Genomic DNA, 16534 nt, shown 5'->3' with positions numbered 1-16534 from the left:
CACGGATGAAATATATTTGTGATTCGAAATATTAAAATAATAATTATTGTTCGCAAAAATCGCATTTATCGAAGTGATTATTTAATATTTTAAATCCCTATAATTTCATCAATTTTCGATTATATTGTGTATTTAGAAATATTGAGAAAACTTAAAGCATTGAATCGATATATATTTAATTCTAATATTATATTCTAATATTATAAGAGAAATATTATAATAAGTATCGATGATTGAAACATCACAACATAATCTTTTATCCTCTTTTATGTATAACCTGCTTCAATTTTTAATCGCGGTAATCAATGATTGCGATTTGATAAAGATTTATCGTTGCCATACTGTTTCATGTCGTTAATTAATTTTTAATCAAGTAATTTTTATTAAAATTTATAGTAAATTATGTTTCCATACTAATTGTCATTATGTTTAGTAAAAAAATTATAATATACAAAACGTTTCTTACCACTACTTTATTACTCGAGAGTCACCGTACGAATGATGACAAAGCGGCACCGTATAACACGCTACTGTTTATATTTTATATTGCCAAAATCAAACATCGTATTATCGATAATTCGTTACCGAAATATTTTATATCTTATAAAATATACATTAACGTAAAATATTAAATTATGAAAGTATTTAATTTATTGATTGAAATTGATTATTTATCAAACAATTCACGAAATCTTTTGTTATGCTAATTATTTGCGTCTATAATTCGATTGTTTTACTGCGCGTTCTCTCATATCTCAAATTATATTTAAATTATCAAGTAGAACGATAAAGAAACGTATGAAATATATTTGTAATTCTAAATATTAAAATAATAATTATTGTCTGTAAAAATCGCAATTATCAAAGTGATTATTTTATATTTCAGATCCCTATAATTTAATCAATTTTCGATTAAATTGTGTATTTAATTAACAATGATTGAGAAAATTTAAAGCATTGGTCGAAATATATTTAATTCTAATATGATATTCTAATATTATAAAGAAATATTGTAATAAGTTTCGATGATCGAAATATCGCAACATAATCTCTTATCCTCTTTTATGTATAACCTGTTTCAATTTTTAATCGCAGTAATGAATAATTTCGCGATACGATAAAGATTTCGCGTTGAAGATTTATCGTTGCAATACAGTTTCATGTCGTTAATTAATTTTTGATTAATTAACATTTATTAATATTCATAGCAAATTATGTTTCAAGACTAATCATAATCGTGTTTAACAAGAAAAATTATAATATACGAAGCGTTTCTCACCACTATTTTATTTCTCTAGAGTCACCGTGCAACTGATAACAAAGCGGTAACGTATAAAGCGCTACTGTTTATATTTTATATTGCCAAAGTCGAATGCCGCGTTATCGATAATTTGTTGCTGTAATATTTTTATATTTTATATATTATAAAATATACATTAACGCGGAATATTAAATTATGAAAATATTTTAATTTATTGATTAAAATTTATTATTTATTAAACAATTTATCGCGAATCTTTTCGTTATGTTAATTATTTGCATCTATAATTCGATTATTTTACTTTGTGTTCTCTCACAATCCAAATTATATTTAGATTGTCAAGATAAAGTGACACGAGTGAAATATATTTGTGACTCTAAGTATTAAAATAATAATTATGGTCCGTGAAGATCGCAATCATCAAAGTGATTATTTAATATCTTGGATTCCTATCATTTAATCGATTCGCGATTAAATTGTATATTGTTTAATTAATAATGAGAAAATTTAAAGCATTGATCGAAATATATTTAATTCTAATACTGTTAAAGAAATAATATAATAAGTATCGATGATCGGAAGATTATATTTAATTCTCTTATCCCCTTTTATATATCCCCTTTCAATTTTTAATCGGTAGTGAATGATTACGATTCGATAAATATTTATCGTTGTGATACAGTTTCATGTCGTTAATTAATTTTTAATTAATTAATTTTTGTTAATATTTATAGCAAATTATATTTCGATACTAATCATAATCGTGTTTAGCAAAAAAATTACAGTATACGAAGCGTTCCTTACCACTACTTTATTACTCGAGAGCCACCGTGCGAATAATGACAAAACGGTAACGTATAGCGCGCTACTGTTTATATTTCATATTGCCAAAATCGAACGCCGCGTTATCGATAATTACGTGACATTTATTATTAATAATAGATATGCAACAATAAAATTTAATAAGTTTTATATAACGTAAATGATCGTGAAAGAAGAGAAAGAATCATTAATAAAATTATTGATCGCTTCTTCGACTGTAAAAGAAAGTATTTGGATTACTGGCGCATTTTGTGTAAATTATCAAAGGAAATATTGGAAATGAATAGAATAAACTTCGAAACCAACAATTAAATTACTAAATAAGTTGCGATTTAAAATTCGCGAGAAAACGCGACGAATAAATAATTCGACAATAATCGGAATATTCGCGCATTGCAGATGCGCGAGTTAATAATAAATTTATAAAAAATTAATATGTGTATAACAATTATCATATTACAAGTTATTTCATTACAATAATTAATCATTTGGCTTTACATTAAGTTTAAAAACAATATCTACAACAAATTCTATAATGGACGAGTTATAATAAATTAGAATAAGATAAGTGAATAAGATAAATACGTGTTATAAGAATAAATCAGCATCAGATGTAATTGATACAATTTTTAATGTTCTTTTCAATAAATTAGATAAAATTACAAGAATGATCTTTTCTCGATCTTCTTTCTTTATGATTAATATACTGTAATATTTTCGCGATCTATGCAATACATTTCAAACGAATTTATTAAAAGTTATTTAATCTATCCTAGCTCATCCATTTTAAGGCAACAGATTTATCTACAATCTCTACCGTTACCTTAAAATTAAATAAAAGTTTTTATCACTCACCATGGCATTAATGTGCAGCAGCGGAGTTATCGTTATCCGTTATTATTGTTGTCATTAAAACTACGTCTGAAACATACAAATATAAAATTCATTTATAACAAGGCTGCGGAATTTCATATCCCGTGTGTAAAATAATAAGCAGATATAAACACGTATGGAAAGATTTTATAAATTTTAAAATTATTTTTTAAATAGAAATTTTCATATTTATAAAAATCTTTCTCTCTAATTTTCTCTTTAATTCCTTTAAATTATAAGAATGAATTATTATGCGTACGATTTATAACAATTGATATACAAATAATAAATATTCACCATCAGGTTGCTTCGCCGATGCAAGATGCCTCTACCAGGTCTCTTTCTCCTCTGTTGTTGGCGCGCGATACTTTGACGACACTCCCGCACTCGCGAACGATATTTTTATATCGCTATTTTCGTTATTTTACGCGCGATACTGAACGGCACTCCCGCACTATTTCGATTAAATGCAATTAAAAATTTTATATTTGATCGCGCGATGTATATACTTAATATGTATATACCTTCAACGGCACTCCTTAATATGTATATACCTAACGCGACGCCTTAACGAAGCGCTTGCCGTCCGCGGCACGTTGACGGCACCGACGACGCGAAAAGGTACTTAGCTTCCCTTTCAGGCACCTTAAGATTTATCATAAATAGAAAAATTTAAGATAAATCTCAAGACACCATCCAAGTACTAAGCCCTCCCACCACGACAAGGTGTACCCCAGGGAGGGTTATATTATATATAATTTTATATATAATATAATATATATAATTTGGAATTTATTTTGTATATAGTATATAAACTTAAATTTACATAACAAGAACGTAAAACAAAATCACTAGGGTGATACTGTTTATGTTGGATACTATGTTGTTGTTTATTGTTAAAATATTTTAACATATTAATGTATCTCTCATATATCTAACGTATTAATGTATCGTAAGATTAAAAGATTAAAATAATTACATGTTGTCATACATAACTATTGTTTAATTAACAAAGATTTAATTAATAAAAAGAATATTTAAAGCATTGATCAAAATGTAGTTAATTCTAATATTATTAAAGAAATATTATAATAAGCATCAATGATCGATATCATAAAATAATTAATTCTCTTATCCCCTTTTACGTATCACATGTTTCAATTTTTGTTCGAAGTAATGAATGATTGCGATTCGATAAAGATATCGTTTCATGTCGCTAATTAATTTTTAATTAATTAATTTTTATTAAAATTTATAGTAAATTATGTTTCGATACAAATCGTAATCGTGTTTAGCAAAAAAATTACAATATACGAAGCGTTTCTCACCACAACTATATTACTCGAGAGTCACTGTGCGAATGATGACAAAGCGGTAACGTATAGAGCGCTACTGTTTATATTTTATATTTCCAAAATCGAACGCCGTGTTATCGATAATTTGCTAAAATATTTTATAAATTGTAAAATATACATTAACACAGAATATTAAGTTAATGAAGTATTTTAATTTATTGATTAAAATTGATTATTTATTAAACAATTTATCACGGAGCCTTTCGTTATGCTAATTATTTGTATCTATAATTCGATTGCTTTACTTCGCGTTCTCTCATATCCCAAATTATATTTAAATTATCAAGTAGAACGATAAAGTAACGTATAAAATATATTTGTAATTCTAAATATTAAAATAATAATTATTGTCTGTAAAAATCGCAATTATCGAAATGATTATTTAATATTTTGTATCCCTATAATTTAATCAATTTTCGATTAAATTGTGTATTTAATTAACAAAGATTGAGAAAATTTAAAGCATTAGTCAAAATATATTTAATTCTAATATTATATTCTAATATTATAAAGAAATATTATAATAAGGATCGATGATCGAAATATCACAACATAATCTTTTATCCTCTTTTATGTATATCCTGTTTCAATTTTTAATTGCGGTAATAAATGATTGCGATTTGATAAAGATTTATCGTTACGATACTGTTTCATCTCGCTAATTAATTTTTAATAAATTAATTTTTATTAAAATTTATAGTAAATTATGTTTCCATACTAATTGTCATCATGTTTAGTAAAAAAATTACAATATACAAAACGTTTCTTACCACTACTTTACTACTCGAGAGTCACCGTACGAATGATGACAAAGCGGCACCGTATAGCGCGCTACTGTTTATATTTTATATTGCCAAAATTAAACACCGTATTATCGATAATTCGTTACCGAAATATTTTATATCTTATAAAATATACATTAACGTAAAATATTAAATTATGAAAGTATTTAATTTATTGATTAAAATTGATTATTTATCAAACAATTCACGCAGTCTTTTGTTATGTTAATTATTTGCATCTATAAATCGATTGTTTTACTTTGCGTTTTCTCACATCCCAAATTATATTTAAATTATCAAGTAGAACGATAAAGTAACACGGATGAAATATATTTGTGATTCGAAATATTAAAATAATAATTATTGTTCGCAAAAATCGCATTTATCGAAGTGATTATTTAATATTTTAAATCCCTATAATTTCATCAATTTTCGATTATATTGTGATTTAGAAAGATTGAGAAAACTTAAAGCATTGAATCGATATATATTTAATTCTAATATTATATTCTAATATTATAAGAGAAATATTATAATAAGTATCGATGATTGAAATATCACAACATAATCTTTTATCCTCTTTTATGTATAACCTGCTTCAATTTTTAATCGCGGTAATCAATGATTGCGATTTGATAAAGATTTATCGTTGCCATACTGTTTCATGTCGTTAATTAATTTTTAATCAAGTAATTTTTATTAAAATTTATAGTAAATTATGTTTCCATACTAATTGTCATTATGTTTAGTAAAAAAATTATAATATACAAAACGTTTCTTACCACTACTTTATTACTCGAGAGTCACCGTACGAATGATGACAAAGCGGCACCGTATAGCACGCTACTGTTTATATTTTATATTGCCAAAATCAAACATCGTATTATCGATAATTCGTTACCGAAATATTCTATATCTTATAAAATATACATTAACGTAAAATATTAAATTATGAAAGTATTTAATTTATTGATTGAAATTGATTATTTATCAAACAATTCACGAAATCTTTTGTTATGCTAATTATTTGCGTCTATAATTCGATTGTTTTACTGCGCGTTCTCTCATATCCCAAATTATATTTAAATTATCAAGTAGAACGATAAAGAAACGTATGAAATATATTTGTAATTCTAAATATTAAAATAATAATTATTGTCTGTAAAAATCGCAATTATCAAAGTGATTATTTTATATTTCAGATCCCTATAATTTAATCAATTTTCGATTAAATTGTGTATTTAATTAACAATGATTGAGAAAATTTAAAGCATTGGTCGAAATATATTTAATTCTAATATGATATTCTAATATTATAAAGAAATATTGTAATAAGTTTCGATGATCGAAATATCGCAACATAATCTCTTATCCTCTTTTATGTATAACATGTTTTAATTAAATCGCGGTAATGAATGATTGCGATACGATAAAGATTTATCGTTCCAATACAGTTTTATGTCGTTAATTAATTTTTAATTAATTCACATTTATTAATATTCTTAGCAAATTATGTTTCAAGACTAATCATAATCGTGTTTAACAAAAAAATTATAATATACGAAGCGTTTCTCACCACAACTTTATTACTCGAGAGTCACTGTGCGAATGATGACAAAGCGGTAACGTTTAGGGCACTATTGTTTATATTTTATATTGCCAAAGTCGAACACCGTGTTATCGATAATTTGTTGCTGAAATATTTTTATATTATATATATTATAAAATATACATTAATGCGGAATATTAAATTATGGAAGTATTTTAATTTATTGATTAAAATTCATTATTTATTAAATAATTTATCACAGAGCCTTTCGTTATGCTAATTATTTGTATCTATAATTCGATTGCTTTACTTCGCGTTCTCTCACATCCTAAATTATATTTAGATTATCATGTAGAACGATAAAGTAACACGGACGAAATATATTTGTGATTCTAAATATTAAAATAATAATTATTGTCCGTAAAAATCGCAATTATCAAAGTGATTATTTCATATTTGAGATCCCTATAATTTAATCAATTTTCGATTAAATTGTGTATTTAATTAACAATGATTGAGAAAATTTAAAGCATTGGTCGAAATATATTTAATTCTAATATTATATTTTTACTTATTATATTTATACTTTGTGTTCTCTCACAGTCTCCCCTTCTCAAATTATATTTAGATTGTTAAGTAAAACGATAAAGTAAAACGGATAAAATATATCTGTGATTCTAAGTAATAAAATAATAATTATTGTCCGGAAAGATCGCAACAATCTAAGTGATGATTTAATATTTTGCATCATCATTCATTCGATTCTCGATTAAAATGTATATTGTTTAATTATAATAATAAGGATTGAGAAAATTTAAAGCATTGGTCGAAATATAGCTAATTTAAGTATTGTGAAAGAAATTTTATAATAATCAGTGAAGGATATCATAACATAATTAAATCTTTTATCCTGTTTTACGTACCCCGTGTTTCAATTTTTATGCAGTAATAAATGATGCGATACGATAAATCGTATACGCTTTATCGTTGTGATACAGTTTCATGTCGTTAATTAATTTTTAATTAATTTTTAAATAATTAATTTTTGTTAATATTTATAGCAAATTATGTTTCAAGACTAATCATAATCGTGTTTAACAAAAAAATTATAATATACGAAGCGTTTCTCACCACAACTTTATTACTCGAGAGTCACTGTGCGAATGACAAAGCGGTAACGTTTAGGGCACTATTGTTTATATTTTATATTGCCAAAGTCGAACACCGTGTTATCGATAATTTGTTGCTGAAATATTTTTATATTATATATATTATAAAATATACATTAATGCGGAATATTAAATTATGGAAGTATTTTAATTTATTGATTAAAATTCATTATTTATTAAATAATTTATCACGAATCTTTTCGTTATGTTAATTATTTGCATCTTTAATTCGATTGTTTTACTTCGTGTTCTTTCCCAATCCAAATTATATTTAGATTGCCAAGAACGATAAAGTGATTCGGATGAAATATATTTGTGACTCTAATAGTATTAAAATAATAATTATTGTCGTAAAGATTGCAATCATCAAAGCGATTATTTAATATCTTGGATTCCTATCATTTAATCGATTCTCGATTAAATTGTATATTGTTTAATTAACAAGGAGAAAATGTAAATCATTGATCGAAATATATTTAATTCTAATATTGTTAAAGAAATATTATAATAAGCATCGATGATCGGAATATTCTCTTATCACGTTTTATATATCCCCTGTTTTAATTTTTAATCATGGTAGTGAATGATGACGATTCGATAAATATTTATCGTTGTGATACAGTTTCATATAGCGCGCTACTGTTTATACTTTATATTGCCAAAGTCGAACGCCGCGTTATCGATAATTTGTTGTCAAAATATTTTTATATTTTATATATTATAAAATATACATTAACGCGGAATATTAAATTATGGAAGTATTTTAATTTATTGATTAAAATTCATTATTTATTAAACAATTTATCACGGATCTTTTCGTTATGTTATTATTTGCATCTATAATTCGATTGTTTTACTTCGTGTTTTTTCACTATCCAAATTATATTTAGATTGTCAAGAACGATAAAGTGACACGGATGAAATATATTTGTGACCCTAAGTATTAAAATAATTATTATATCGTAATCCTATAATCACTCTCTCTTATAATTTAATCGAGAATCGATTAAATAATAGGAATCCAAGATATTATTAATTAATCACTTTAATGATTGCGATCTTCACGGACAATAATTATTATTTTAATACTTAGAATCACAAATATATTTCGTCCGTATCACTTTAGCATTCTTGACAATCTAAATATAATTTGGATTGTGAGAGAACATGAAATAAAACAATCGAATTATAAATGCAAATAATTAACATAACGAAAAAGTCCGTGATAAATTGTTTAATAAATAATGCGTGCTACTGTTTATATTTTATATTGCCAAAGTCGAACGCCGCGTTATCGATAATTACGTGACATTTATTATTAATAGATATGCAACAATAGAATTTAATAAGTTTTATATAACGTAAATAATCGTGAAAGAAGAAAAAGAATCATTAATAAAATTATTGATCGTTTCTTCGACTGTAAAAGAAAGTATTTGGATTACTGGCGCATTTTGTGTATATTATTAAAGGAAATATTCAAAATGAATAGAATACTTCGAAATCAACAATTAAATTACTAAATAAATTGCGATTTAAAATTCGCGAGAAAACGCGACGATTAAATAAATCGACAATAATTGGAATATTCGATTGCAGATGTGCGAATTAATAATAAATTTATAAAAAAATTAATATATGTATAACACTTATCATATTACAAGTTATTTCATTATAATAATTAATCATTTGGCTTTACATTAAGCTTAAAAACAATATCTACAACAAATTCTATAATGGACGAGCTATAAGAAATTAGAATAAGGTAAGTGAATAAGATAAATACGTGTTATAAGAATAAATTAACATCAGATGTAATTGTTAGAATTTTTAATGTTCTTTTCAATAAATTAGATAAAATTACAAGAGTGATCTTTTCTCGATCTTCTTTCTTTATGATATACTGTAATGTTTTCGCGATGAATGCAATACATTTCAAACGAATTTATTAAAAGTTATTTAATCTATACCAGCTCATCCATTTTAAGGCAACAGATTTATCTACAATCTCTACCGTTACCTTAAAATTAAATAAAAGTTTTTAATCACTCACCATGGCATTAATGTGCAGCAGCGGAGTTATCGTTATTCGTTATTATGTTGTCGTTAAAACTACGTCTGAAACATACAAATATAAAATTCATTTATAACAAGGCTGCGGAATTTCATATTCGGTGTGTAAAATAATAAGCAGATATAAACACGTATGGGAAGATTTTATAAATTTTAAAATTATTTTTTAAATAGAAATTTTCATATTTATAAAAATCTTTCTCTCTAATTTTCTGTTTAATTCCTTTAAATTATAAGAACCAATTATTATGCGTACGATTTATAACAATTGATATACAAATAATAAATATTCACCATCAGATTGCTCCGCCGATGCAAGATGCCTCTCCCAGGCCTCCTCCTCCTCTCATGTTGTTGGCGCGCGATACTTTGACGACACTCCCGCACTCGCGAACGATATTTTTATATCGCTATTTTCGTTATTTTACGCGCGATACTGAACGGCACTCCCGCACTATTCGATATGATTAACAATTTTCTGTTTTGTCGCGCGATGTATATATTTAATATATATATACTTTAAACGGCACTCCCGGTTTCGGTACGAGCGAAAATCCCGTTTCACACAAGAGTCATCTTCGAGTCAACAGGTCCGGCTCTTTTGTTTCAATTTTTATTTTTCAATAACAAAGGATCGCGTTTCGATGGATGTATCATCGCCATATAGTTTCATGTTATTCATTAAGAGTTAATTAATTGTTAATTGTAATAGTCGTAGCGAATGTCGATATTAATCGCGATCGCACTGTTAGAAAAAGAATTCAATAATACGAAGTGTTCCGTATCACTACTTTACTACTCGAATATCGCCGTGCGAATGATACAAAGTCTTCGCCTATGTAAACAATACAGCGCTACGTCATCAAGGCCGAACGTCGTGTTATTGACTTCGCTGCCGAAATATTTAACGCGTACTATGACGTACATATACGAAAATTGAATTTATATACAAGTATATTTTTAAAATCGCACACACATGTACACACAGATTAATTATTTATTAAACGATTAATATACATCACAAGGCTTTCCATTACGTTAATTATTCGATTTTGCCATTCGATCAACGAAATATTCTTAATTATAAATATTAAAAGAATAATAATTATTGTTCCTAAGGATTGCAACAAAATGATAATTTATAATTTGGTTCCGATCACACATCGATTCTTAATTGCATTCGATTCTATTTTTAATTAAATGAATACATCACGCGAAATACGTGTTTCGAAATTATATTCTCATTATATTCCAATCGTATAATCGAGTATTTCGAATAATGTAAAGAGCAATGGTCAAATCAACTATTTATTAATAATAAAATTGTAACTTACGAATGTATTCCGTTTATCCCGTACGTTAACATCGCGGCAACAATGAATAAACTTTTAAAATAAATAATCAGTATATCGAAACAATTTTACCGATTTAATTACTGATATAAAAACCGATCAATTGACCAGTTGGTGAAACTGTTTCAATATACTGGTTATTTTCTTAAAAGAATTGTTATATGACGGATTGATATATTATTTTTAATCCGTCACGCGTTCGCGTCACGCGTTCGAACTCAATCTTGACTTCTCGCGGGAAGACTCGAATCGTTCGTCGAGAATCGATCCTTCAAAACGCGATTGTTCTGTATAATTTTTACAATTAGTGATTATTAATTTGTACGATTTTTATTTACACAGCAAGTGGCGCGATTTGATTTTGATTTTAATTAATGTCGAGTGAGTCATAACTTTTTGAGATATATTGCATTATTATCACGTAGCAAAATGACAAAAGGCTTGGTGTAACGTCGCGAGTGTTGTACAAAGCGTAAATTGCTGTATAATCGTATGCTGATTAGTGCGTAATTACTTTTTTTGAATATTAAGTGAATATCATAAAGCAGAAAAAAATAAACGAGAAAAACGAAAAAAATAATTCATTAAACGCAAATTAAATTTATAAATTCATAAATTTACAAAAAGTGGCAATAAAAGTAACTGTTAAATTCGTTATTCGTTACCGAAAACTGTAACAAAGCTACTTTTTTCATTACGAAATTTGTAACGTCGTTACCGTTATAGTTATCGAAAAAAGTAACTGTAACGACGTTACAAGTAACGCGTTACTTCCCAACCCTGGAAAATAATATATATAAATAATAAATAATTTTTATAAATTATTCACCACATATCTCTCTGGATGCTTCAGGCTCTGTCACTGCTCTCTGGCTGTCCAATACTTTTCCAGATGTCCTTCTCCTTTCTTTTTCATTCTTTGCTGTTTCCTCGTAGCACTGATATTCACTCGCGAACAAACAATTAATTATATTTAACCGTGTACAGAAACGATTGCGAGACACTTTGCATAGCACTCCCGATCGCGGAATAATTACGAGAAACGCACTTTAATATATCGTATCTCATGTTGTTGGTGCGCGATACTGACGACACTCCCGCACTCGCCAGCGATATTTTTATATCGCTATTTTCGTTATTTTATACGCGATGTATATACTTAATATGTATATACCTTTAACGGCACTTCCTAATATGTATATACTTATCGCGACGCGTTGACGAAGCGCTTGCCGTCCGCGGCACGTTGATGGTACCGACGACGCGAAAGGGTACTTAGCTTCCCTTTCAGGCACCTTAAGATTTATCATAAATTGAAAAATTTAAGATAAATCTCAAGGCACCATCCAGGTACTAAGCCCTCCCACCGCGACAAGGTGTACCCTATGGGAGGGTTATATTATATTATATATATAATTTTATATATAATATAATATATAATTAATTTTGTAATATACTATATAAATTTTAATTCGCAAATATAAACGAAAAATAAAAATATAAAAGATAAGAGAAAATCTATTATATAAAGCAATGTTCAAAATAATTGTTAGAGAAAGAATTTAATAATATATGGAACGTCTCATATCACTACCTCACTGTTCGAAGGCCATTGAGGGAATGATCGTAGGTCAGAAACATTACCGCAATACTGTTTATATCGCCAAGACCGACTTATATTATGTTATTGTTATAATTCGTCGTTGAAATATTCTATGAATGATTGCCGTTAAGAAAATTTAAAACATTGGTCGAAATTTATTTAATTCTAATAAGTATAAGTTAGATAAATTATTATACTAAGCAGCAATAATCGAAAGATCATAATAAAATTAATTTCTTTATCCCTTTTTATATTCCCTTTTTCAATTTTTATTCGCAGTAATTAATGATTGCGGTTCGATAAAGATTTATCGTTGCGATACATTTTCATGACGTTTATCATAAGTTAATTTATTTTTAATTATTAGTAATTATATCAAATTATGTTTTGATACTAATCGTAATCGTGTTTAGAAAAAAAATTCGACAATATGCGAAGCGTTTCGCATCACTACTTTATCGCTCAAGTGTCATAAAGCCGTAACATATTTAACAATAGCGTGCTATTGTTTATATTGCCAAAGTCGAATGCCATGTCGATAATTCGTTGCCAAAATATTTTATAAATTATAAAATATACATTAACATGGAATATTAAATTATGGAAGTATTTTAATTTATTGATTAAAATTGATTATTTATTAAATAATTTATCACGAATCTAATTATTTGAATTTATTCGATTATTTTACCGCGCTTTTCCGAAGTCAAATTCTATAATATTTAGTTTTGCTTTTAGTTATATTTTAAAAGATTGACTTATAGCGAGCTAAATAAATAAATAAATAAATGTTGAACAGAAAAAGAAGACACATAAATAAATAATAGTGTGGAAAGAGAGAACATACTAATATTTTTATATAATAAATTATTATTAATTAAATTATTTATATTTTTATTTATATTATTTATATTAGCAGAGAGACATATATGTTACCCTTTGAGAACATTTGTGGACGTTGGCTTTGTAATTCATGTTCACGTTTTTAATGTCCACAGAGGGAGTATCGCTTCCAGGGATCAGCTAAAACCGGGCCATGACACCTCTCAGTCTTCTCTCTGATATATATATATATATATCTGAATTAACTCAACCTAATCTTACCTCACCTCATCTCACCTCATTTTCAAACATCATCTCTCCACCTTGTTAGATACAATTTGATCTCCATATCATAGTTCACATATGCATAATTGAATGACAAATATAAAATAATAACAAAGTGTAGAAAAAAGATTGTAGAGAAAACATCATGTTATATCTCAGAAATTTAAACAGAAATTTAAAAATTAGAAGAAAAAGGGCTTATTAAGGTTATACGAAAAATATAAGCACAATCTATCAAGAATTATATAGAAAAATTTGAGTGTATTATAAATAATATATAAAAAGAAAAAAGGTATGTATGAAAAAAATAAAAAAAAATATAAATATTATTATGAATGTTACTTAGCAAAGCCCTCTTAATTATGTCTTGTTTCATGAAAAACAGCTTATCCTTCAAGAGTTTTTACTGCTCGTGGAAATTCACACAAACCAGCATGACTGCTCCAATCAGCACTGCCATGGATAGTTTGAGCGCTGCTCTAAAATCTAACATAATCCCAAATCAAGAATATCTGCTGCAGGGATCAGTATTGGACACCTCAGTCGAAGTACTATTGCATAGACTTCGTGGTTTATGCGATAATGTGGATACTGGACCAGAGCCCTTTTATGATCATGAGATGTGTTTTAGCATTCGAAGGTATAATTCTCCCTCTTTTCTTCTATTCTCTCTCTCTTTCTCTAGTCTTATTCCAACAAAATAAATTAATGCAAATATGAGAAGTAAAATCATATCAATTTCTTTGAATTTCTTTGTAAAAGTTTATTTGATTTTTAGAGGCTCACCACAGGAACAACCTCTGCTACTGCGAGTTCGACGTGCTCTAGATGCAATCCACTCAGATATGCCATGGCAATTGCGTTATATTGGCCAACCTGAACTGGGTGACAAATCTAGACCAACAGTTGTACGTAGTAGCATTGATATTGCTACTAGCAACACTGTGGTAGAGTTTCTTACTGAATTGGGTTGCAAACTGGATTTTGAATATGTCACTCGCGGTTACATGTTCCGTAAAGGCCGAATGAAAATCACAGTGTCAAAAGATCTTCAAGGTCAATCAAGGCAAGGTGCCAGAAGGTGTGCCAGAAATGATATCGCAAAGTTATTTAGTCGAACTGAGTGTATTGGCTCCCAGTGGACAGGACGCCATAGCAGAGGATATGAGAATATTTGCTGAACAGCTGCGACCTTTGGTGCAATTGGAAAAGATAGATTATAAGAGACTGGTCCATTAGGATTTTCTAATATAATTCATAATTTGAGAGCTAACGTAATGTATTAAAAATTGACTAAATTACTCTTGTGATTAGATAAGAAAATGGCAAAGAAAATTCTTAAAAAATTTTAGGATAGAACATTTTATAGTATATTTAATAGCATGTGTAATCTTCAACTTAACATGAGAGATTTATCTTACATAAGCTGTGTAGTATTAATATAAGAATAGTGGATATTGTTTAAATGAATATCTCAGGAATTAATAACATTAATGAAAAATAAGTAAAGAAATAATTGCATAACTTAGATTCTTTTTAAAGTTATATCATTAAGATTGCATTTTTTTAAGTTTATTTCTCTAAAACTCTTAATATTCCATACTTCCTCTAATATTACAACTCTTAATATGCCATAGCTAATGATGTAAAATTTATTAAAAAATTCAAGGTAAGAGAAAATATATAATTGAAAATACTGTGCTTATGATGTATAAATCAAATCACAACACTTACTGATTTTTTGTTGAAAATATTTAAATTCCTCGATTAATTCTTAATTTATTACTTATTCATAAACAGTAATTTATATGTATGTACATATAAATAATAAAAGAATTATCCTGTAAATCTTCAAAACCATTTTCTTTGTATTTAAGTTAATTCTTTCGACACGAAAATGTCGAATAAAATTTGTCCACAATAGTTTAATGCATTTAAAAAACCCGATTCGGGGATGGTTTTGTAGTTCATGTCCACGTTTAATGTCCATAGAGGGAGTATCGCTTCCAGGAATCACCTAAAAGGGCCATAATATCTCTCAGTCTTCTCTCTGGTGATGAATGATAACTTTTGGCCAATCAGAATGAAAGAAGCAACAAATTCCTTGTTCCAATTGGTCCATCACAAACCAAAATGACGGGCGCGTTGAATGGAAGAGAACCAGGAGACAGTTAAGATAGGGTTGAGCTAGGTAGCTCGTTCGATAGACGCCATTTTGTGATATTTCTACGTGTTGTTGAACCAGCTGGCTGTGGTACTCGTTACGTCAAATAATAATTCCTTCAAAGGTATGCATCATTTAATTGACACATTGTTATTCGAGGTGATTCTTAGGTTATGTTCGATGTCAAGGGGTAAGTTGTGGGTGCGAAAAGACTCTCGAAATTTTAATAGCGTCGTTTCAGAAACGAAGTGGAATAGTTTTTTCGTCGTCGCGGTCGATAGCTAAAGTGGCAGGAAAGCGAGATTGCTATCCAAAGATGGGGAAGATTGAACACTTTTATTAAAGATGATAAAATTTAGAGTGATACGCGTATTTCTGTGAGAAAAAATTTTTAAATTTTTAAAAAAAAAATTTTTCTTTTTTC

At 27.6% G+C, this 16534-nt stretch overlaps 1 protein-coding gene across 1 annotated transcript; it reads left to right on the top strand.

Moving 5' to 3' along the window:
• The first annotated feature begins 13954 nt into the window (after positions 1-13954).
• On the top strand, positions 13955-15421 carry LOC105259165 (mediator of RNA polymerase II transcription subunit 18). The gene is given in 4 exon segments (XM_011270928.3): positions 13955-14238; positions 14332-14586; positions 14725-14989; positions 14991-15421. Coding segments are annotated over 3 exon segments (666 nt in total). The 5' UTR covers positions 13955-14238; positions 14332-14380; the 3' UTR covers positions 15186-15421.
• The last annotated feature ends 1113 nt before the right edge of the window (positions 15422-16534 follow it).

Source organism: Camponotus floridanus, unplaced genomic scaffold (assembly GCF_003227725.1).
Source record: "Camponotus floridanus strain SB8 unplaced genomic scaffold, Cflo_v7.5 scaffold571, whole genome shotgun sequence".
In the NCBI taxonomy this organism is placed as follows: Eukaryota; Metazoa; Arthropoda; class Insecta; order Hymenoptera; family Formicidae; genus Camponotus; species Camponotus floridanus.
Note: the sequence above shows the minus strand (reverse complement) of the source record. Positions and strands in the feature narration are given on the sequence as shown.